This window comes from Colletotrichum paranaense, assembly GCF_030867605.1.
Source record: "Colletotrichum paranaense strain IMI 384185 chromosome Unknown Scaffold_7.1, whole genome shotgun sequence".
Taxonomy (NCBI): Eukaryota; Fungi; Ascomycota; class Sordariomycetes; order Glomerellales; family Glomerellaceae; genus Colletotrichum; species Colletotrichum paranaense.
In genome coordinates this window covers 1293410-1317297 of record NW_026848965.1, presented here as the reverse complement: position 1 = coordinate 1317297, position 23888 = coordinate 1293410, and the positions used below count along the sequence as shown (strand labels likewise).

Genomic DNA, 23888 nt, shown 5'->3' with positions numbered 1-23888 from the left:
GGTGTATGCAGTAAGGTACCTTTACTGAGGAGCTGTAGGTCCAAGCAGAGAATTGAAGCGATACCCAGGGGGGAGCAACAAGCGACAAGCAACAGGAAAGAAAGTTACAAGAGTACAAAACATCCAAGCCGACGCTGTTCTGCTGCTGCAGGAAGGATGGCACGGTCACCCACCGGCAGCGGCAGCACGGATGAATCGGAGATTGAACTTCAGTTGCACTTGGTTCGGATAGGGCACTACTTGCTTTTCAATCATACCTACGTTGCATCTCTTGTACCTCCCTAATGTGGTGGGCATTGATAGCAGAAATACGATAAGGTAAGCAAGCACGCGCAACACCAAGGAACCTGGCACCATGAGAATTGCATGGCACGGATGCGCGCTGTAGCTGGCCACGAGTTAAGGTACTTAGCACTTTAGGTACCGAAGCCGTTACCCAGGGGCCCGCGGCGCCCGTAGCGGCCGCCTGACCACGGCGGAGGTGCTCCCCCGGACGCACATCACACTCGTGATGCAACCGTAGGTACGGATAGATGCAACCATTCGAGGAGAGGGCGTCGATGGAAACCGAGATGTTCAGGCTTGGGAGGCATTGTGAGGTTGGCATGTGAGGTGCCTTTGGGGATGTAACTCCCCGTAAAGTCGGGCTGGACAGGTGACGGGAGGTGATGTAGACATCCCAATCGAGGTAGGTACAGCAGGCCAGGGCCGGACCAAACACCTTATCTAGGAGTGGCTTGAGGGGAAATGGACGCCAACAATGCGACACGTCTGTCCATTCGTCTTGGTGGTGTGAGTAAGCCGACCACTCACTGTCAGTCTGTCAGGTACCGGACGACCGTAGGACACCGGCGGAACAGCTTGCGCGATGCCCGACTCTCCCGCCTTGGCTGCGCTGGCGTTCGTTTCGTTCTCTGGAAGCAACTGGTATAAAGCTGCTGATGTCATGGCTCCTCAATCCAGGGCGGAAACAGTGGTCGTGCGTTGCAAGAGAAAGTCGTATGCCTTGGTGAACCATTCATCAGACGATGGGCGAGCGGGCTGCGCGTTCCTCATGCTGCAAGTCCAAACGCCTCTTTGCATTACGTTGGCCGAAAGTAATTTGATAAGAAGGAGAGAGAAGTCGCAAGCTTGGCTGGGCAGACAATAGAAAGCAAACAGGGGCACAGCCGTACAATGCCTTTATTGCCTTTTAGTCAGGCAAGTCAGACATGAGTAAGTACGTACCGCAATCCGCGCGATGGTGAATTCCAACCCTCCACGCCGGGCACGTATCGAAAACCTACGCGTAAAGAGAATGGCATTCATCGTCTGTCATCACCAGATTCTACCAAAATGCCTGTTAAATTGCGGATAATACAACTTCCCCCTGCCTTACCTAAGCTTCCACTTTACCCATACTTTACTACGTACATACTTCCCCTCCAACGTAGCGGGAGCGGAGATTCCCTTATTGGCGACAGCACTGTAGCCCAGTTGAACGCACACCCAATGAGCTTCCCCCGTGTCGTCTAAATCAGGCAATAGTTGACCAATCAGCTGTGGGCCGTAACCTCTTTCGCTCAATTAGCAGGAAGATACGTAGTACGTACCTCGGTACCGCTCCAGATAGCGGATTGCTCACATTGATTGACTTTGGGTTCTCACATTGAACAACCTCTCATTGTTCAAGGGCCTCTTTGACTCACATCTTATTGCTCTCTCAGTGACTCAATTCATAAGTAAGGACACCCCTATGCAAGTCAATTGATCTCATCTGACCTTATCACAGCAGTCTTCGACATCCCAACTTGTCAAAATCCAGTAACAAAACCAAAGTCCTCACAAAAAATCAACCCCGCCATGGCCTCACAACCTCCGGTCGCGGGGTCCGACGCCGCCCTCCCGCTCATCGACATCAAACCGCTGCTCAAGAAACTCTGGCCCGTCCCGGACGCCGGCCTCGCCGTGAGCGCCGACGAGATCGCCGAGGCCATCTCCCACTTCTTCACCCACCAGGTCTCCGACACCCAGGCCGCCTCCCTCCTCATCGCCCTGCACTTCACCAACCTCGACCGCCGCGCCGACGTAATGGCCCGCTCCGCACACTACATGCGCCGCGCCGCCGCCAAGGTCGACTTTGACGATCTCTCTCGCGTGGTCAAGCAAAAGGCTCTCGGCGCGGGCACCTACGCCGGCGGACTGTGCGACATCGTTGGCACGGGAGGCGACGCCCACAACACATTCAACATCAGCACCACCGCCTCCATCCTCGCCTCCTCCCTCCTCTTGGTGGCCAAGCACGGCAACCGCGCCAGCACCTCGAAGTCCGGCTCCGCGGACCTCGTCAACAACATGCAGCCCCGCCCGCCCGTCCTCATGGCCGTCTCCCCAGAGACAATCTCACAAGTCTACGCCGCCACAAACTACGGCTTCCTCTTCGCCCCCGTCTTCCACCCGGGCATGCGCTACGTCGCGCCCATCCGCAAAGAACTCCCCTGGAGGACAATCTTCAACCTCCTCGGTCCCTTGGCGAACCCCGTCGAGGATATCCTCGAGGCCCGTGTCATCGGTGTAGCGAGGAAGGAGCTGGGCCCCGTCTTCCTCGAGGCCCTCAAGATTAGCGGTTCGAAAAAGGCCATGATCATTTGCGGCGAGGAGGAGCTGGACGAAGTCAGCTGCGCGGGTCCGACGCTGGTCTGGAGACTCAGTGAGGCGGCGGACGGTGAAGTGGTAGCGGATCACTTCAAGGTGCAGCCGAGCGATTTCGGCTTGGGAACACACCCCCTCAACACTGTATCCCCCGGGAAAGAGCCGGCTGAGAATGCCGAGATTCTGAGGAGGATACTGGCGGGTGAGATGGCTGACGACGACCCCATTCTCGAATTTGTGCTGATGAACGCCGCGACGCTGTTTGTCACGTCGGGTATCTGCGAGGCCGAGACGAGCAACATGGGCCCCGGCGACGACGGCCAGGTGATTACCGAAAGGGGCCCTGGCGGGGGTCGCTGGAAGGAGGGTGTGCGGAGGGCGCGCTGGGCTGTCAAGAGCGGTGAGGCCTGGAAGCAGTGGAAGGCGTTCGTCGACGTCACGAACGGCTTCAGTCAGTAGAGGTTGTGTAGATAAAGAGTGCTAGACCATGAGGACAAAAAGTGTGATGACAGGGGTCAGCCAAGACAAAAAGGAAAGCAAGGAAATGGAACATCACGGCCTCAACACGAAATGTATCACGCAAAAAAAGGTTGCTGCTACTCAGACGAAATCTAGAGTCTCGTACGCTTTTTTTTGTAGCCTTCTCTCTTCTATCACAACTTTTGATGATGCAACTATGTCCTTGATTTCGACAAATGCCGCAACGAAGCACGCGTCCATAGCCCGGCCCTTTACCCAGCCTTGGCTTCCAAATCACCGAGGGAACAAATCCGCCCATTACCGTTTGGAAACGCTTTCCCACTGTTCGGGTATCTGGCTGCACAAATCGCAATATTGAAACCGGCAACCCTGCCTTTATTTCCGCCTGAGCTGGTTCCATATCCTCCGAATTGGCGACAAAGGCGGGGGCTTGCGCTCCTAGGCAAAGAGGCTTACTTCAGGCCACCTCGCGTGCGCCTCCTTCTTGAGTGTCTCCGCCTCAGTGCTCCTCCACGCCTTCAAGAGGTTGTACACCTCAGTGGCAAGCTCAAAGGTGGCATCGGGAGCCTTGACGACGTTCGCAAGGTCGGCCTCGGCCTTGGCGCTGTCTTCTCCAAGCACTCTCCGTGTCTTCAGGGCCGCGACGATGTGAGTGGGCTTGGCCTTGTTGTCCGAGAGGAACTCTTCGTTGTACTTCTTCAAGTCACCGGCAGGGGGAGTGAACTCGGACTTGATTAGTTCTTGCACCTTTGCGGGCAAGCTCTCGAGTGCCGGGCGTACAACGTGAGCAAACTCGACAACGCGCTCGTGGACACCGGGGTGCGAAGCATCAAGTGCGCGGGCGGCGTTGAGAGAACGCAGCGCAAGAACGTACTTCTCTTTAAACTTGTTAGTACTATTCAAAAGGGTAGTGTCGCCATGGTCAAACTTACTTCGGCGCAGATAAACATCGAAACCGGCGAATTGGGCGTTGATGTTTTGCGGGCTGAATTGCAGAAGAGGGGTGACGAATCGCATCGCCGCGCTGAGGGGCTCGGCCTCCAAAAGCTTCAGACCGAGAGGGTCCTCGTCCTTCTTCTTGGGCTCTTCGCTGGCGGGCTTGCCCTTATTAGGATCTTGCTTCGCCGTACGATCGGCCGCCTCCCTCTCCAGGCGCTGTTGCTCCTTCTTGGCCTTCTTCGCAGCCTTCTTTCTCTCAGAGGCATCGTCGCCGTTTGCGTCACCGTTGACGCCGTTCGCTGCGGGGCGGTCGGCTCTCCTGAGGTAAATGGCGACGGCGTCCAAAGCGGCTCGTGAGTAGAAGGGGTGATCTCTAAGGTGATCCTCCCAACGGACCATATCTACGTAGGCACGAATCTGGCCCTTTCTCAGGGAAAAGCTGTGGAAATCGAACTGGTCTTCTTGCCAGACGTCGAAGATGTTGTGAACCGTGTGGAAGCGCTTGAGGGCCAAGGCATCATCACCCTGGCGAGCATACGCCTCACCATCCTCGGTAAGGAACCAGACGCATTGCATATCCAGGAGATCCGCGAGAGGGCCACCGACGGTGTCTGCCCTAGTAAAGAGGCCCACAGTCTTCAACGCCTGCTCAGTCTCGTTATTGCGCAGCTGATACTTGGCTGCCTTGGTGTTGATGTAACGATCGCGGGTATCCAAAGTGCGTGCCTTGTCCATAGTCTCAGATGCCTTTTGGAGGTTGCCCTGATGCTTCCATATCCTAGCCTTGGTCATGGTGAAGTCGACGCTGTCGGGGACCTTCTCGATTGCCTTGTCGACGTACTCGTGAGCCTTCGTGAGATCGCGGCTGAGGTGGTAATTATAGTGTTGGGCAAGGAAGTACAGAGCTGCGGCCTCTCCCTTTGAGCGATCGCCGTTGGTTGCTTCCGTGTTTGAGCTCGACTTGAGGTAGTCCTGGGCGAGGGCTTCGAGGGCCTCCTTCTTGGCAGAGTCGGAGTACAAGTGCTTCAGGTTAGCGAAAGTCGACGGAACACCCTTGTTGAACATGAGCGTCAAGTACTCCTTTGCCGCAGCACTGAAGTCATCACCTGCCCGAGTTAGCACCTGTGAGTACAAAGACATGAACGAACACTTACCAGACAAGAAGTTCAGGGGTAGGCGGCGAGGAGCATCTGAGCGGGGAAACTTCTTGGCGTACTTCTCATAAATTTCCTTCCTAGCAGCCGCATCACTGTCAGAAAAGGCGTGGGCGCTTTCCAGACCCTCAAAGTAAGCAGGACGGTCAGCGTTGCGCTCAACAAGAGCCTGCCATGCGGCAATAGCCTCCTCCTTCTTGCCCAGCTTGACCAGGTACTTGGCGCGCAGCTCCAAATACTCGAGCCTATCAAGATTATGCTTAGCGGCACTCTCAAGATGCTCGAGGGCTCTCTGGTAGTCGCCCTGCTCGGCAATGATGGTGTTCTTGTACATGACGGCTTCGGAGTTCTCGTAGTCGCTACGGGAGGGCGTGGACTTGAGCGTTCCCTCGTAGGTGGTAAGGACGTTCTCGGCGGCGGACAGGTCACCTGACAAGTGGTGAGCGATAGCCAGCGCAGTCCAGCTCTGGCGCAGCTGGGGACGGGCCTGCAGCATGGCAGTGCGGCTTGAGATGTATCCGGCATAATCGCGCATCTGCACCTGAAGAATGGCAAGATCGCGCTGGATCTGCGTTGACTCGGGCTCGAGCTTCAGAGCGAACTTGTACGCCTTGATAGCCTCCTCGAAGTTCTTGTTGGCGCGGTACAGCAGACCGTAGACGTGCCAGCAGATGTGCGACTTCATGTCCACCGTCAAAGCCTCCTTGCCCAGAGCAAAAGCCTCCTCTGTCTTACCCTGCGCATTCATGATCAGGGCCTTCATGGCCATTGTGTCCCCATGTTTGGGGTTCTTCTTGAGGATGAGGTCGGCGGACTTGAGACCGCGCTTGTACTGCTTGTCCTCATAGGCGCGGATGACGGCGCGAAAGAGGGAAGCCTCTTTCGAATTAAGAGGTTGCGGCATCGGATCGGTAAGGGGCCGGGGATCGAATCGCCGGCACTGCGAAGAAAAGGAGACCGAGTCGTCGAGGAGGAAGCGACTTTTTCAAGGCTGAAACTATCCCAAAAAGTCGCTAGAGATGCAAACTCTTCGGAAGGCTGGTCCGCAGCAGTGTGTCTGGAGGGGTCCTCGGAGGTCAAGGAGGGGTAGCTAGCTGCAGTCGTATCACGGAACCGAGCTACTGGCTAGAAACAAAGTGGAAGGCGGATAAGATACAAAGAGTAGAGGTCGGTTGTGTCGGGGACCGAGGACTCGTATCTTTTCGAGAGCGTGGGGTGGAAAGTCGAAGATTGGTCGTGTGCGAGTCCACGGACGGAGCTGCAAGTATTCACAAAGGTTTCGACGTAAACGGGTGGGATTCTGGATGGAAGACTCTGGCCACACACATGTTCCAAGGCTGAGCTGGCTGCCCTCTTTGGGGCTCAGTGCGCCGTCTTCGCCCTGCAGCGACCGCCACCACGGTGTCCGTACCATAACTGGACCTCACCGTTTGGCGGGACGGCGGGCTTTCGGCGGGGCAAAATGAGTCCGGTCCCATTAGGTCCGTTTTCACCGCATCAAAATCGCACCACCAGTGGCCGCATGCTCTGCGCACGTCCCGCTCAGTGACGGCCAATCCGCCGTTTTGGTGGGGGACGGTCAACCAAGGCCCTGGAAAAGGGATTGTGTACATCTCCGTGTTCCCTTACAATACTGATGCATGCCATGATTCGTGACGCATTGAATAGTTGAAGAAGACTAGAAAACTGACAACCTCCATGAAAGACCGCGGGATTTATGGTAAACTTCTTGTTGGACAAATCTCACCAACACAACTGATCTGTGAATGCCCACCGTTGCCAAGTGAATGATCATGGAAAGCTAGAACACGACGCTTCCCTATGCTTCAAACTCTGGGACATGATGAGATGCCTCGGAGCACCCAGAGTTCCAATGATCTTTAGGGTCATGGGGCGCAAGAGTTCTCGTTCTCTGCGGCCTTTGCTGCTCTAACATATTTTCTTTCTCGGCCGAGCTTCAAATGGCTTGATATTACTTTGGTGTTTATTTTGTTTATATCTATCGTTGTTCATGTGGCGTTATGTTACAAGGTTGGTACAATACGTGGTGGACATTTATACAATAATGGTACAGCCACTGAGAAGGATGCAGTCTAGGGCCTACAAGCCATCGACTTTCCCAGCAGCTCTTGAGCGCCAACCCGCAAGAGCCTCCTCCCACGAATTAGCCGACTCCCCGCATCGCTGTTTGACCATATCCCACGTTCTTGTCCGCACAATGTTCTCCACGCCCTTCTCTTGCCGAATAAGCATCGCGAGTTGCTCCGTCCGAGGCTCACGAGGGAAGAACCGTCCAGAGTATGGATCCAAGCGTTCGTTGACAACTCGTTCCTTGTCCTTTGCAGCCTCAATCTGCCGTAACAGAACCTCCGGATCGTCTGGGTCTGGACTTGTCGCAACCACTCCGCAATAGTGCAGGACTTCAGCTCGCGCATGCCATGTCGGGAAGAGCACCTGGTCCTTGAAGTTCTGACATGCTTGCGGGTCTATCTGTCGAGGGAAGGAACGCGGTGTTCGTTGTGAGGTCGAGGTAGGGTCGAAGCCGGCCCGCGCGGGTGTTACAAGCGCATTGAGGTTTTGAGTGATGGAGTCGTCGACCGTGGCACGAGACAGCCTTAGAAAGTCTTCAGAAACACATTAGTGTCGATCATCTAGCAGTTCACGAACATGGTCCAGCTTACCCCTCAGAGCTCCTGTCGAGAAGCAGAACTGTGGTGTAAGGTGGGGTTGGGCCGGCGGTTGGGTCATGATGTCGCCAGTCGGGGGGTTGGAGGGGACTGCGCCGGTCGTCGCGGATGACGACTCTTTCTTCCAGAGTATGTTCGCCAGCGTGGATATTGTTGTGAAAATACGCTTGGTTCGGAGGATAGCAATTTCAGGTGTCCCTGCTCAGCACGTATAGGGATCAAAAATCTCCAAAGACTTGGTTATTATGTGGTGACCACCGCAAACTCGATTACGTCGACGGAAAGCCGTAGGTACCTAAGCTTGAGTGGAAGCTTGGGGACATCTAGGGGTACGTATTCCTGAGGACGGGAACTTTGGAAGAGCTCCGACTGGGTGCCGGTGATAGACCAATCATTTCTACGTTTGATGACCCACCTCGAATCATCGAATCATTCAGGCCGGTCTTGGGGGAGTCAGAGCGGAAGATCCTCGGCGCGGAACGGATGGCCTGAGCTTCACGGAAACGTATCCACAACACGATATGGTCCAAGCTTCCAGGTATGTGGGAATTCAGGGATCAACTTTCTTCGTCGTTGGTTTGTCTCTGTGTCTCTCTGTCTCTCCCAGACTCCCACTTCTCGACCTCCCGCCCACGTGTGCCCGCTCAGACCCAGCACCAAGAGTCAAGACATTCTGCTTCAAAGCCACGCAGACATTGCTCTTTAGCGCCCTGTCAGATTTCGATAGTTCGAGAAGCCACGCAATAAATAGCAATCTTCAACCCCGCGAAATCAGTCTTGGATTCGCCACGGTGCTTTCTGACAAGTGTCAACCGCGTCTTCTGGCTTCAAGGTGAATCAACCCACGGATGCTATCCAGACCCCTGGGAAACACACGGACGACGATGCAGTTATCCCTACCCACGTCTAGCGCATGTCAAGGTTTGTCCTTTGCAACCCTACCAATATGGAGCCGTGGGAATCAAGTGCTGTTTCCACCTCCACGACGAGCCGGCCATCATCTCCCGGCTGATCTCAATATAACCGCCTCAAGCAATGAGCCTGGCGTGTTTCGACTTTCGTGTTTTCGTGGTTCCAACCAACCTACATTCTATCCGTCCTCAATGATGCGATTCTTGAACAATCTTCCCGAGGGGTCGTTGTCCTAGCGTGACCACCATGCCCTGACAAGCTCCCGGATTTCTGGGCTCGCCTGTTCTTCATCTCGCCAAATTGCACTCAATAGTCTCCCCTGGCTAGCATCGCCCCAAATACCGTATCGGGCGCGAACCGTTTGGTACTGGTTTGCTGAAGGAATGGGCCGTTGCCAGATTCGGTTCCCTGGCCCCGCGACATGTTTCCCCATCATCCCTCTTCTGATCCAACCTAAAAGAGGGCATTTCCTCCCGACTTCGAAGACCGACGGGTCTGTTCTCCGATCTTGATGGAAATCCGCATAGAAATGTTCACCTGCTAAGGTGACCGGTCATGGACTCCCCGGGACGCCAGTCCGGCACCAGCCTGGCCGACCTGATACGCACATCACAGCTTCTTACCGATCGGTACAGTACTGTTGCCAATAGCCTCAATACGGCACCGGTGACGCTGTCTGATCTCGCCAAAGAATGTCGCGCCGTGACAGATGCTCTCCGACGATTCAAGTACCTGCGCGAAACGATACCGGAAACCCTCGTTTTCGATCCAGTCCTTCTAGACCAATCCTGCCAGGATGCCTTGGACTCGATCAACACAGACTTGTCGTCTCTCGACTTCTACAGTACGCGAATTCGCCCGGCGACGAGCGATAGTGCTGTCGACATGTCCTCGGGACAAATTACCATCATTTGGAACGAAGACTCTCTCAGGCAAATTCAACGCCAGCTCAAGACCAACCGTCAATCTCTTACATTTCTTCTTAATTGTGTTCCAAGGTATGTCAAACTCGGACCAGTTGCGCGGACGTTGCTCACCAAGACAGCGAACATGTGACATCCAAAAACCACTCCACATTCATGCACTCATCCCGCCTAGTGTCATGGGATTGTGCGATCAGCCCGGCAGTACTCAACAAAGGTAGTCGACTGCGTCTATCTACCATCGGTCCGCGACCAAGGCCAGAGGCAGAAACCACCCCCGTCAATGATTCCTTCGAAGTTCGTTCGGCTTTGAAGAGACTCAGGCCACCGCCGGGCATACTATTCAAGCAGAGCATGAGAACAACGAAAGACTTACACGATGCAATCGATCGTGGAGACGAAGCCGCCGTGGTAAAGCTCCTGTTACAGCGCATCGATCCGAATGCGCCTCGCTTTGGCTCGAAACTTTGCCCTCTTCGTCGAGCTTTGAATCGCCAAATTCCATCTCTAGTAACTTTCATAGCTATCGCCGGAGCAGATCTCGAGAGTAGAGGAGACGAGGGCGACACAATCTTGATCACGGCAATCAAGTATGGATACTCCGAGAAGGTCGTCTCACTATTGTGCGAACTCGGTGCAGATGTGAATGCCGTCGATACGCTGGGGTGCTCGCCAGTCCACTACGCCGCCATGTCAGCCAAAGACGATGACACCTTGGAGGTGCTCATCCGCGCTGGGGGCGAGGTTGACCGCAGGGATTTGGGAACACGAACGCCTCTTATAGCGGCTGTTCAAAATTACCGCTTCAACGCTATCGAAAAGCTTCTCGAATATGGTGCGGACCTGGAAGCCCGACTACAAAATGGCAGAACAGCGCTCCATGTCGCCATATCTATGAGAAGCAGCCCGATGACGGAGTTCCTATCAGATCAGGGCGCCTACCTCGACCGACGTGTCAATGAGCACACCGCCTTGACGTACGCAATATCTACAGCTTGTCCGGATATCGCTGAGGTGCTGATAGGGGCCGGGGCCGACGTTAACTTGCCGAGCTCGAAGGGCAACTTTCCGTTGCTCGCGGCTGCCTCAGCCGGGGACTTACGCACCATGAAGCTTCTCCTCTCTCGTGGTGCCAATTTTGATGCTACCGGTAGCGAGGGGTACCTATCCATGCACATGGCAGCCCATAAGAATCGAGTCGAGGTGCTGCAACTTCTCTTTAGAGCTGGGTCACAGATTGACCCAACGACAGAACATGGAGAGACGCCTCTCACCATCGCGATGCACTTGGGATGCTTCGAGGCTGCTCAATTTCTGATCGAGGTCGGTGCTGAGGTAGACCACTCCGCTCCTGGAGCAGAGAGAATCATATGCCAAGCTCTCAAGGCCGGCAACACGCGAATTGCAATCGCCCTCATCCGAGGTGGTGCAGACCTCACAACCCCGTTGTTGCGAAACTCCAGCATGACGCCGCTACATCTTGCAGCACACTACGGACAGAACGACGTGCTTGCGACGATGATCAGTACGGGCGTCGACCTCGATACTCGGACCTGGCCAGGATTCACCCCACTCTTCGCTGCCGCGAGGGCAGGGCACCTCGACACTGTGCGACTTCTCCTCGCCGCCGGAGCGTACCTCAGAGCTCGATCAATGTCAGGGGCGAACCTGATGTTCTTTGCCACAGCGCATCCCGCAATGATAAAGCTTCTGATAGACCTTGGACTAGATGTTCGTGAGCGCGATCACCACGGCGCAACACCGCTGCATTATGCGGCTGTCAAGGGTCAGTACGCGACAGTGAAGCTGTTGTTACAACATGGCGCGAGGTTGGTTCATGCCAGCGCCGTCTTCGAGTCTCTTCAAGACTATAAAACGAAAGCGAAGTATCGCCAAGGCACTGCTGCAGGCCTCGCTAGACAGAAAGGTCACATGAAACTTGCGCGACTTATTGAGGGGTGGAAGTTCAAGACTTGATGCGCTGATACTCTCTTTGCTCCCACTTTTGCTGCCCACTAGCAGTGTATTTCCTATGTTGACCGAAGATCTATATTGATATCAGAAGATACCCAACGATTGCACGTAGGCGTTTGGTCAACACGACGTGATCATCACCACTGGCCGATACGCCATTTTCCTATTCCAATACAAGATTTACCATCTCTTCCTGCCATCTGAACTATGCGACTTGGTCTAAGACTGGGAAACGATATTGATCACAGCGTGCAGCTTTCAAATATCCATCACCTCTTTCACTAGAAATGCGGAAAGAAATCAGACCACTCCGGGGTCTCATACAACGACGCAGGAGCCTCGCGCAGATTGATAAACGCCTCAATAACCAAGAATACCCTCGCCACAACAAACAGCAACAGGACAAAACAAAGAACAAACGACTTTGCTCTCTTCATCCAAGGTTTCTGGTACGTCGTTCCTGCCAGTTGCGCCCCTGGCGCCGCACCAGAAACGAACATATCAAACCGCGGCCAAACCTGTCGAGCGAGGAAGAAGATCCACAGCACCACGCCCGAGGATGTAATCACCAAAGACGCAGCCAGCCAGAGAGTCCGCTCAATCGTCGTCGGAAAGTGGTCGAGCCAGCCCGCAAGGTGAAGCCCGCCGTATGCTGCTGCCGTCAGAGCGAGGACCGACCGCAGGACGTCGCGGTGGATGTTGACTTGGCCTAGCCCGAGGTTCGACATGGACGGGAAGTTGACTATGTAAGGGACGAGGTAATCCGTCTCGCCGAGAAACACGCCAACGGTCGGCACGGAGGTAAAGTAGAATTGAGCATACGTCGGGCGGGAAATGCATTCTGCCCAGAGAGAATCTGCGGCTAACGCAGCTTGTGCCAATCGTGCTGGGTTGACGGGCATGTGAGGTTTCTCGTGTCTTTGGACATCTGCAAAGAGTCTTCGGCAATAGATCGTACCGTGTCGGAGACTGAGCTGGGTGTAAGGCGAAGCGAAGTATGTCTGCTGGCATTCCGGGGACACCGTCGGTTTCGCCTGGTCGATGTGGTACATATATGCGGTTCGGGATACTCTTTTCCGCTGAATGTCGACGTCCACAGGCGACGACAAGGGACGAAGGTTACTTACGTCGAAGCCGAGAAACCTAGAGGGCTCCCTGGTGCCAGGTGAGCCGATGGACAAATGGGTCGTGATGAGAATCTTGTCCTTGTTCTCCTTTCTGACCCCTTCCGTGCCCACGTCTTCGGGCGGTATGTACATGAAGCACCGGATCTCAGTTACGCCGTTGACGGCGCTCATCGACGAGCAGAACATCATCAACGCCATGGCATCCTCGTTCCCCTCGTCCAGGACAGTGGGATCGAGCACATCCAGGGGCTTGCTCCACCATAGCAAATAAAGCATAGCAGCACAAGCAACGTGTCCGCAGGTGTTGATCTCGAGCAGCGAGACGGGCAGTTTCTTAATGAGGCGGCCGATGACTTGGGCAACCATCCAGCCGGCCTGTATGCACACCAGCGACTTGGCCATCCAATCCGCTTTGCTCTTATCCTGGATCTGCGACTCGTGAATCTGCGGCAGCTTTCCGACGAAGGATAAGAGCCTGATACCCTCCGGCGTGACCGTTACTCTCCTGAGCGCCGTCTCGACCTCGGCAGAAGGCATATTGACGACGAACCCTCCCATCACGGCGTAAAAACACTGCGTCATGTCCCACGTATGCCTCGAAAACGTCCTGGTCTCCTCCTTATCGGCAGGTGTTCCATCTGCACCTGTACTCCCTTTCCGATCCGCAGCATCCTTTTCAATCTCTTTCTTGAGCCATCTTGCCACAATATACTGAGCCGCCGCTGTGGCGACCACGAGCTCCGGCGCGAAGATGCCGTAGAGGACCCACTTTGTCCGCTCCAACGACCGGCTCCGAAGGGTGGAGCGCGCGGCGGGGACGTTGAGGTGGAGGGCCGTCCAGACGCATATCGTGAGGGTGAGCACGCAGGAGCAGATTAGGCCAAAGGTGCCGCGACCGTTTGGTTCGGGAGCCCAGTTAGTCGTGGACGAGGGAGGGGCCGCTGCTGCGAAGGGAGGTGAGAGGAGGGGATAGGCTGCGACGGCGGAGATCATGAGCGTGGGTGGATGTGGTTATAGCAGATTGCATGTTTGCAAGATTTAGTTGGAGTTTTCAGGCTGGGTCTTGGACCTGTCTAGGAGAGTCGTCCCTAAGATTATGGGAACTCGCGGTACCTATATCATGATTGACATACCATCAAGGAGGGTCGTACGAAAGCGAAGCCGCGGGAGCTGACCCCAAGCCGCAGGCGCTGACGGCACGCGCCGGATGCGCCTTACCGCCGGTGCATAGAGCTAGAAGCTGAAGCAGGGCATCGCCACCACCAACCAGGGTTCAGAGGCTGCAGAGCCAATGAACACGGATCACACTGCATCGCGATAAGAGGACGACCAAAGTCATTGGACATGGAAATGGAAATATGCGTTTTGTGGCGTTCTACCCACGCATTATATCGGCAACCTTGTCCAAATGCTTCATCAAAAATTATATCACCCTAAAGGGTGCCTCCTTGTTAGAGCTAGAGGACAATAGCAGGCGAGAGGTTGTGATGAATGACGCCACTTATGCCATTGCGCCACGTAAGTCGAGGTATCTCATTACTGGTAGTGACTGTCTGGTAGTGACGCAGGTACCATATCTGCTATGGGCTATGCCGGACGAATGTGATGGATGTCAAGTAGAAACTTAAAGTGAGATGAAATTGATTCATCCTCAATGAATTCCCAAGCAAATGTGTGTACATCCGTATCACTTGAGTGGTCTCTCGTACCAGTACATGAATTCCCTAGAGATTATACTTGCATCAAGCAGTACTGTCATCCTCCTGGTGAATACCTCACTTTGTACAGCAAGTGAACTGTCCCACGACTTAGCATTCTATCCGATACCAAGTCTAAGAGTCAACTCACCTCGACTGTCGTCGTGCAGATGCCCTTTTCGTGCCGGATGTTCCTCGCAATGTACTCTCCGAACCTCTGGCCTGGGTTGCACCCCACAGAGGGCTCGAAGCACATGCCCATGCCGGCCAGAGTACTTGATGTCGCACGACACGATGCCGGCATCGGAGCGGCGTGAGTCGTCAAAATGGCGGTGGCAAGAATAGCTAGATAAGAAAACAAGTATGGAAACATGGTGAAAGCTTAATGAATGACGTGTAGTTTGAGTTGAAGAGGAAAAAAAGGTTGGCTAACTTTTGCGAAGGTTTGCTATTCTATATCAACCTATATAAGATTGTATCATACAGTATCCTAGTCAAAACTTATTGTACGTAAAAGAATAACTTCTTTCATTCAATCAAAACCACTCATATACGAAATTTGCTCGTAAGTGGAAATGTACGGGGAGCGGACTTCGAGACGTTGTCGGGGGCCCGTGTGATACGCGGATTCCCTGAGAGGAAGCCGAAGACCGAATGAATAACCAGTCTGATTTATGAATATGAGGATTGCTGGGTTCCGCAATTTCTATGGGGGTCTCGGATCTGTGCGCTGAGGCTATCTGCCCCCTCTAATCAAAAGTCGCGAAAGCGCTCGATTAAAGGTGGGAACAATAGCCATAAATTGGCTTCATCCGGCTTTTTGTGTACTTGGCGGTCTACAGGGCTGAAAGTTAAATTGATACATCCGTTTCCGACTCTATTAGCTTAATATTACTGGAGAATTATATTGTGCAGTCAATTAACTGGACAAAATCTCGTCAGCGTTCTCTGATGTGGTTCTCTGATTCATGTTGTCGAGTTTGGCATGGGAGCTTTGATGCTCCAAGACAGCAACATCCTGTGCTTGGTTCTATCAGAGCTCTTGGGCACATAACGAGTTGACAATAATAAATCGTTGCACGCTGCAAGTCGTATTGATGTAAAGGAGCTACGTATGCGGATTGATCTAGGAAAGAGAAATCCTCGACTTAAGGACTTTAAACAATAGTAGCTTACACGGACGCGTCTTGATCGGCAGAAATATCGCCGAGAATGGCATCACAGCTTTTCTTTATCGGCTGTTCGCTTCATTAATTTGCCAGCATCGCATGGGGAGATGTCACGTCTTTCGTATTGGCTGCAACCACTCATATCTGACCTCAACACCTGGAGCCGGGCCCCGAGTGGATTCTTTCTCTGAAAGCTCTCAGTTTGATTAGAGCCTGCAACTCTCTATCTCTAATTCCTTCAACTCAATGTTGAGCTAAACTTCTACTGCACTTTGTAAGTTTCTTCTGCCTTGTACAGACTGATATGTCTCAAAGGCGAATATGTCACTCGGATAAGAATACACCTGGTTAATTAGGGAAGCCCTTGATGACTACTTTGTCACACACGCTACGGCATAGGCAGTTCACATTTCCTATCCTCTTCTTTTTCAACACGCGCACAAGGAATTACCAGTCGAACCAAACGATTTCTCGAAGCTACAAAGTCAACTTATGAGGTTGTCACAAGTACATAAGTAACATAACGCATGGTGCGTAATGACACACATCTCGCTCCAGCAAGCATCAAGAATTCTGACGTTCGATACTACGTATTCTCAACCTCTTCCCACATTTTATTTGTTAAGTAGACGATGATAAACCTCTCTTTTGATCGTAACACCAAGACGGATCACGAGTAGTTATCCACTTCGGAGACCTGCAGCTTCTTAGACCCAGAACGGCCGTATACCCACCATCGCCATTCGGCTGTGTGTTCTAGTGGATTATGATTTCTCGTTCACAAGTATGTGCACTTGATCCCGAGAAGGTCGCAGGTTCGAGCCCTGCCACGGTCATAGCATCATTTTTGGAATTGCGCTCTAACGTCTCTTGTCTTGTCCGTGACTTGCAGCTTATAGGTTGCTACGTCGTATCATTTCCTCAAAGGATTTGCGCAAAACTATGTCTTGTTAATAGACATCAATAATCCGGCTTTTCTGTCAGGCTGTCGGTCTATGTTTTGGTTGACTGGACTCATCTTAAGCCCCTATATCAAAGCTGCAAGGCAGAGTGCTGGTTGGCAGTTTACCTGGTCATTGAATATTATTTGATTATCTGCTTTGTCCTCAGGTCTGTTTTAAGATTCCAGGACCGATTCCGCCCTCATTCCTTTGCTAGTCGCCCATATCAATATTGGCATAAGTGGAGGAACCGGCCCATCAATATACTTAGACACCCTTCAGTCCTGGAAGTCCTTTTGAGCGACCCCATCACAAGATTTCTTGAGCTAGTAAGCGGACGATGGTGCTTCTCGAGATATGGTCCTTTCTGTGCCTGTCCCATGCATAGGACTGCGTTTCCCGGTTAACTCAGTTGCAGTCCCGCCGACGTACCCAGCCTCTTCAAAAATGGTCCTCCTCTTTTTGCGTCCCAAGTATACCAAGGCTACTATCAGGAGGACGGCCGCAACCACTGCGACGGCGATGCCTGTTATAGCTCCAGTCGACATCCCGCTCTTCGTTGATACTGTATCACCAAGTTGATCTTGCTGGCTCACAGAAGCGTTTCTTGCCGATACATGCTGTCCGACGACAACTTCAACGGTTCTTGGTATGCTGGAGGTAGACAATGGCCCTGTGGTTGGACCTTTCCTCTTGGCTACATGAGCACAGGCTGACGATACAGCACCTCGAGCTCCTGTTGAGATCAAATTGTCAGATGGCGTAGGAAAATGCCAATTGGTTGTCAGACTTACTCGGCATGTTTACTGGCGTGCGTGCAGCCAGACATGATATCAGAACCAATGTCATGGCCTCCTGTCCGTCTGTGTCACATGGACAGTGCAGATTGTCGAGTCCGCAGCCGATTCCTCGGATGCCGTCCCTGATACAAGGAACATCATAGGTTGACTGGTATCCAAAGTCCCCCGCATTTGTCGCGTGTAATGAGTAGACAAGGTCGTGAATAGGCAGTATCATGCTGGGACGGAATTTGATCTCATGTACGAGCGTGGCGAGCAGAAGAGAAGATGCATCACGGAAAAGGTGCATGCCCAAAGGATAATCAGAAGCATCCAGTAGCATCATATTATTTTGGTTGCTGACCTACCGTGCCTAAGGTACGAAGCCAAGCTGAGCCATCTGGGGGATTGGAGCGCCACGGTTATTGGAGACGGTGCGCGCCACGGTGACGATCTTCAAATCTAAAGAAGCCACAGGTTTCCGGTTTCCCCTCCTTTGTCCACGTCGAGGACCAATCACCCCCCTTCTACTAGCATTGAAGAAGAAAGCATGTTCCGGCAATTGGAATCACGGGTATGCGGGTTCGACTAGTCTCTCTACCAGACTAAGCAAGCTTGGAGGTTGCTCCCTCTTTTTTTAGTAGACCGCCCTTCCTTGATGCGCCATTGTCCCATGCAGCTCTAGAATACAGTGCCATCGCTCTTGATGAGAATTGGGCTTGACTTGGTCTGCGGCCGGAACTTTGCTGCCGTCTCCCGCCCAGATTTCCACGTCCCTGCCTCGAGCAGCTGTGCCATGCTCAGCTCGACACCCTCTCCCATGCGAGATTGAATCTTGCCATAGAGGCTATCGATCAGCACCAACGTCATTGCCCTCCATTCCACGATGACATCGTCACCAGCCTCGAACATTGGCAGCTCGCTACCCGATGCTTTCAAGCCTCGGTCCAGTGTCTCCTTCTTCAGGGCCAAAACACCCATATCGACGAACAGGCCGCCGTTGCGGTACTCCGGCAAGGCCGTGAGAGAGCCAGCATTGACCCACTCCAGACCGAGTACCCGTTGGAATGGAACCATGAGGGAGTAGGTGAGCCACTGTGTCAGTTTGTGGAAAGGTTGAATGCCTGCCGCAGGGGAGTCGGAACTGCCGGCCTTTGCTCCCTTGCGTAACGTACTCAACGGCCAGGCATCGCCGATGGGTGTTCCGCCAATAGTTGTGCGATCCTTGGGCCAAGCAGGAATCAAAAGAGTCTGGAGAATGTCCCAGAGATAGAGCACATCAATCTTGGAGGACCCTTTGGCAGACTTCACCAGATAGTCTACTCGTCGTTAGCACGCAGAAAGGGTTTCAGGGGCAGCAGCATCTAACGCACCGACAAGGTTGCCTGGGCGGCCTTCAGCTCCAAATACTTCGGGATGGGCCAAAAGTGACTCTCCCAGGCTGCGAAGGAGACCGGCGCGAGAGTCAACTCCCAGCATGGGGTTGCTGTCTGAAACCTGGAAACCCTCTGCTAGTGCACTTGTCTCCAAGCGCTTCAGGCCCTTTCCTGTGAGTAATAGTGGTTAGCACATGTCTTCAATATTGTATTAAGAGTTGCAATGATTACCATCGACTATAGGGTTGGCCTTGTCTGTTGATGTTGTGTAGGCCAAGGCGTTGAACATGTGGAGACTAGCCACGGCGATGCCCTCGCTGCGCTCATAAATCTGGTCGGTCTTGGGCTCCTTGTATCGCCAATGATCACCTGCCCCGGCATCCAAAAGCACGGACACAAAAAATAGGTCGATGAGACGACGGGTGACCTCGGTCTCGTCGCTTCCACTTGCTTTCCACTCTTCTATAATGTTGGTAACGCGGGGCACATTGCCGACTTCAAAGTGTTGCCAACGCCCATGAGGAGGGATTGTATGGAACTTGTCCGGGCCGTAGTCGCGCTAAAGAGCTCATGTTAGGCTTGCCGTACGAGGTTTCGAAGTGAATGAAGAATCAGTCCCGACCTTGATGACTGAAGCCACGAAATCGACCACCTCATCCAGCTTATCTTCATGAACTTCAAAGTGGCTCAAGTTCCCAGCTTTGGCGACATCCCCAACGATCTTCGCGCGCTCCCGGATGGCGCGCAGGGAGAGAAGGTACTTGACTTCGGAATCCATTGTGATCAATCTGAATAAGTTAAATGTGAGAATTAGTATGAAAGTGTTGAGAAACCCTTCTTGAGCGATGTATGCACGACGACAAAGGACAAGCAGGGCGACTCCGCACTTATCTAATAGGAGTCGCGGGGAGCTCCGACGATGTCACTGAGGAGGCGGTGGGCACCTGCGACGGCGCCCGGAGCGCCTTATCGGCCTGACAAACACTGAGACACTAACACCGCATCGGGCGCCGGCGGGTACTGGCGGCCCTCGCTTCGCATTCAGGCACTAATGCCTGTTGCTTGACTGCCAAGTGATGTCTGATGTTGTAAAGTAAGACATTCAAGTAATTCATTAAACCACAACATAGCCTCTATTCTGGTTCAATCGTTTACAACAGAATGCCTTGAATCCCAGATCCCGATGTCTTGACGTTACCATCACTCACGGCTTAGAATAGAGTTTAGCCAACCCAAGTGGGGGCACAATGAAGTCATTCAGGGTCCAGGGACTATGGTGCTCAAGGTCAAAGACTAACATATGGCATGATGTCTTCCGTTCTGCAAGTTTAATTGGATTCCTTGTCCTCGGTGAAGCTATCTATATCGTTTCTTTGTGAAGGGTTTGCGAACAGAGACACCGTTTTCTGAATGTCGTCCCAGGTGCCTGCTTGTAATGGACGAAGTAGGATATTGTGGCAATCCGCACTCTAACGGAATCACAAGAAGCACAATGAATGAATGAATGAATTCATGGTATACTAATGATATAGTACGACGGTGGTTTTTCATTGTTCACAATGCAAGCTCAGACGGTCGCCCAACTTGCCAAAACCTGCGATAGACCGATATCCTCGCGGAACCCCCAATGTTATCGTCAGTGTAAGCCAATTACACCAGCAAATTGGGGTGAGTTATTTTAGACAAGCTGCAGCCTAAGTCTGTTTTAACCTAGAGAGACTAACGTATAATTCGTACGGTGACATTTTCATGCGTTTACTATCACTTCTGTAGTTACACAGCATTACATTGATCAAGGAGAAGGAAATATGATAACTGGTAATGAGGCCATCTTTACACAACTCCTCACAATGAAAGTCAGAACTTTCAGTCGATAGTATATTACTCATGATGTTCGCGAACGCTTGAAGTAGAGGTCACATAAAGATCACGTGCTAGGCGGCCTCCGACTAAGGACATTCAGCCTCATTTCAATCAAACACCCATAGCTGCGCTTGAAAGATTTCTCCCGGCCGCTCTTCAAATTCCGGTAGAGTCTAGGAAATTCAGTAATCTCGCAATCAAGCCCGATCTAGATTCCTTTTCTTCAAAAATATCGCCTGGAATCCTCTGAAGTAGGATATTATCCAACCAAATCGGACAGGGAAATGGATAGATTCTACGCCGAACGACACTTTCCCCACCCGTGGCGCAGCGAATCTCTACAACCTGCCGAATTTCCCGCGTTCTCGACCGCGGGTCACACGTGTCATCATTGTGCTTCAGCTCTTATATCAACATCAAGCGTTGCCCCCGAGAGAATCAATAGATGGGTGTCGCTACATAGCGACCCACTGAAGACACGCCAACGAGGGAGCCTTAGGTGGAGAAACCTTTTGCCTCATAACATGCGGCAGGTTGCCGCTGCTAACGCTGAAGGATGTCCATTCTTCGTCTGGATATGGGGACAGATCGAGAAGTCTAGGACACCGCCTGAGCAACTCTTGCGGACAAGGATTTGCTTGGTGATTGAATCTGTGAATGGAATCATCTCCGACGCTACTCAATGCTCGATTTTTCTGTCGACGAGCGACTACTCTTGGAGTCCAACAGGGGGTACTTTTGACATTGAGTCTGACGCGTGTAGGTTGAGTTTTAATTCGCGGTAGCGCCCATTATCAGTATATCTTGCTGAGGCTGTACAGATGACCCCTCCGCGGATGATGCCGTAGGGCAAACCATAGATGGCGGTACCTTTTCAGAGAGCGGCATCGCTCAAATTCGTCGTCGACTCCAGGTATGCCTTGAATCACACCCGTCTTGTCGACAAGGAACAGGTACTCGGCCTCTGCGGTTCATCGAACTGTCCCCCGGGGACGAGAGAACTGTCCGTATTAGACAAGCCCATAGCACAAGAGTTGACCCATACGTTGCTCTCTCCTACTGCTGGGGCCTGGACCAGACCATCAAGACCACTACAGTCAACTTGGCTCGACATCAGACAGGAATAGAAGTCAGAAACCTGCCCAAAACTATACAGGACGCGATTCATGTCACCCGACAATTGGGTGTAAAACTCCTCTGGGTTGATAGCCTCTGCATTGTTCAAAACGATCCTGCTCTTTTAGCTAGAGAGGTCGGTGACATGGCTCATTACTACGCCAACTCTATAATCACAATTTCCGCGGCAGTAGCGAAAAGTTGTGCTGAAGGATTCCTCAGCCCGCCTAACACGACAGGACCGGATGGTTATGTAGGATTCTACTTCCCTTTTTCCGGGGACCCTCGCCCTGATAACTCGTCCAAGAGACGCTTCAAGCTCTTCCATGGTGAGGCGCAAGACGAGATTGATCATATCGATACTCGGGCTTGGACATTGCAAGAGTCTCTGTTGGCCACTAGGTTGGTCTCCTTTGGCACTCGCCGGATATCCTGGGCTTGTATGACCACTAATTTCGGTCCAAGCTCAGGTGCTGCATCACTCCGGGATAATATGTTCAAGATCCGCCACTGGGTGGGATACAGGGATAGGATCGCCCACAACAAAAGCTATGGCTGTAACCCAAGAAACCCCGAGCATCTAATCCCAGATCTTCATGCTATTCTTTATCCACCTCTCGAAGCAATCTTCCAGCTATGGTCCAAGGTTGTGGAAGAGTTCTCACGGCGGACACTTTCCGTTCCTGAAGACCGGCTGTTGGCCATCTCAGGAGTTGCCCAAACACTTGGAAACTTGGTCAACCCGTCGGGTGATATCGACACACCTCCATACGTTGCGGGGCTATGGAATACGCCTCTCCTCCCACTACAACTCTTATGGATGCCAAAGAAGCCCCTCACTCCGCAGCTGTCTTCCTCCTACATAGCGCCGTCTTGGTCCTGGGCGAGCTTCCCAGGAGCCGTCGTCTGGCACTTGCCTGACTTAAGCCACCTTGACTCGTGTACACATACACAATCTCAACAGGAAAAGAAAATGCCCTCGCTTTCAGATAGCGAGGGCATTGTTGACTATAAGAAGCTAGCAATTACATCGCGGGCGAACGGCATAGGTCTTTCCCCATTGCCGGAAGTGGTCGCTGTCTCAGTGGAGCCTGTCATCGACGTCGCACCATATGGAGGTGTCGTATCAGGATGCATCACCTTACGAGGCAAGGCTTTTAGCCGTATGAACGAAGTTGTTACGCCTTGGCATATCCAAATGCGCTTCGACTCTGGAGCAGAGTTGCATTCGTTGAAAGACTTGCCTTCGGAGTTCATTTGTTTCCATATACTTGGTTATGTGATAGAAGATGACATTCCGCTAGATCATCATGACCAGCGTCTAGGCAAAAACTCACAAGGTTTGATTCTTGGAAGGGCGCAAGATGGGACATACCGTCGTGTTGGACTCTACGTAGGTCTGGACATAGGCGACCGTCTGCGCATGATAGAAACTATGATAGAGGTCGCACTACACTAAGATCTATGTAGCAAGGCTATGCGAATGATAATGGAAGCCAAAAAAGACATCGAATTCGTGTTTTGAGCGCTCTACGCTTACGGGCGGGATGGGTTGATATTGACTTTTAGTTTCACTGGTCTGAAAGACGGAAAATACACTGTTCAAAGGTCCAAGATCCGGGTGGCTGGTAGGCCCACGAATTAATCAGTTCTTCAAAGTACCCATCATATCTTATTCTGAGCTGAGATCGATGTTGGTGTTATGGAAAGGCCGACCGGGTCAAACCAAAAACGATAAGGCTTAGCCCAACGTGCATCGTGAAGCAAGAGCGATGCCAAGGACATTGAGATAGAGACTGCACAACAGAGCAACGGTATAACACATTTCCGCCTATCACTTTGATGCCCATGACGTGATTGGCAGGGCGTTCGCAGCTCCATTCAAGGTGGGATCTGCTCACGGATCGGGAAGCGCCTGCAAATCTGTCTTTACCCAGCCAATTTCCCCCGCGATGATATACCCCGCGTCGCGGACCCATCACCGCGCGCATCGGGGGTTCGCCCGGACAGGCCCGAAGGCCGGGCGGAAGCTAGGACGCTTGTTTACAGTGGTGTTCTGACTTATTAGAGCTGGAAATTTGCACTCCTCGTCGGTCGCTTGTATAAGAGAGGCCGAGCTC

At 52.7% G+C, this 23888-nt stretch overlaps 9 protein-coding genes across 9 annotated transcripts; 3 read left to right on the top strand and 6 right to left on the bottom strand.

The window, feature by feature from the left end:
• Positions 1-1842: 1842 nt before the first annotated feature.
• Positions 1843-3090, top strand: CPAR01_09259 (anthranilate phosphoribosyltransferase; the record flags this gene model as incomplete). Its single annotated transcript, XM_060493524.1, has 1 exon — positions 1843-3090. One exon carries the CDS (start codon positions 1843-1845, stop codon positions 3088-3090), a length of 1248 nt encoding a protein of 415 aa, XP_060347654.1.
• A 459-nt stretch (positions 3091-3549) lies between these two features.
• On the bottom strand, positions 3550-6108 carry CPAR01_09258 (tetratricopeptide; the record flags this gene model as incomplete). The annotated part of the gene is made up of 3 exons (XM_060493523.1): positions 3550-3989; positions 4044-5156; positions 5205-6108. 3 exons carry the CDS (start codon positions 6106-6108, stop codon positions 3550-3552), a joined length of 2457 nt encoding a protein of 818 aa, XP_060347653.1.
• A 1196-nt stretch (positions 6109-7304) lies between these two features.
• On the bottom strand, positions 7305-7952 carry CPAR01_09257 (caffeine-induced death protein 2; the record flags this gene model as incomplete). Its single annotated transcript, XM_060493522.1, has 2 exons — positions 7305-7828; positions 7886-7952. The coding sequence occupies 2 exons, from the start codon at positions 7950-7952 to the stop codon at positions 7305-7307; spliced, it is 591 nt and encodes a 196-aa protein (XP_060347652.1).
• A 1406-nt stretch (positions 7953-9358) lies between these two features.
• On the top strand, positions 9359-11703 carry CPAR01_09256 (uncharacterized protein; the record flags this gene model as incomplete). Its single annotated transcript, XM_060493521.1, has 2 exons — positions 9359-9801; positions 9849-11703. 2 exons carry the CDS (start codon positions 9359-9361, stop codon positions 11701-11703), a joined length of 2298 nt encoding a protein of 765 aa, XP_060347651.1.
• Positions 11704-11981: 278 nt separating this feature from the next.
• CPAR01_09255 (uncharacterized protein) lies at positions 11982-13820 on the bottom strand (the record flags this gene model as incomplete). The annotated part of the gene is made up of 1 exon (XM_060493520.1): positions 11982-13820. The coding sequence occupies one exon, from the start codon at positions 13818-13820 to the stop codon at positions 11982-11984; it is 1839 nt and encodes a 612-aa protein (XP_060347650.1).
• Positions 13821-14602: 782 nt separating this feature from the next.
• On the bottom strand, positions 14603-14786 carry CPAR01_09254 (uncharacterized protein; the record flags this gene model as incomplete). The annotated part of the gene is made up of 2 exons (XM_060493519.1): positions 14603-14623; positions 14676-14786. The coding sequence occupies 2 exons, from the start codon at positions 14784-14786 to the stop codon at positions 14603-14605; spliced, it is 132 nt and encodes a 43-aa protein (XP_060347649.1).
• A 2174-nt stretch (positions 14787-16960) lies between these two features.
• Positions 16961-17759, bottom strand: CPAR01_09253 (uncharacterized protein; the record flags this gene model as incomplete). The annotated part of the gene is made up of 2 exons (XM_060493518.1): positions 16961-17370; positions 17429-17759. The coding sequence occupies 2 exons, from the start codon at positions 17757-17759 to the stop codon at positions 16961-16963; spliced, it is 741 nt and encodes a 246-aa protein (XP_060347648.1).
• A 335-nt stretch (positions 17760-18094) lies between these two features.
• Positions 18095-19567, bottom strand: CPAR01_09252 (urg3; the record flags this gene model as incomplete). The annotated part of the gene is made up of 4 exons (XM_060493517.1): positions 18095-18732; positions 18787-18960; positions 19021-19348; positions 19412-19567. 4 exons carry the CDS (start codon positions 19565-19567, stop codon positions 18095-18097), a joined length of 1296 nt encoding a protein of 431 aa, XP_060347647.1.
• A 1369-nt stretch (positions 19568-20936) lies between these two features.
• On the top strand, positions 20937-23227 carry CPAR01_09251 (uncharacterized protein; the record flags this gene model as incomplete). The annotated part of the gene is made up of 2 exons (XM_060493516.1): positions 20937-21411; positions 21474-23227. 2 exons carry the CDS (start codon positions 20937-20939, stop codon positions 23225-23227), a joined length of 2229 nt encoding a protein of 742 aa, XP_060347646.1.
• Positions 23228-23888: the final 661 nt, after the last annotated feature.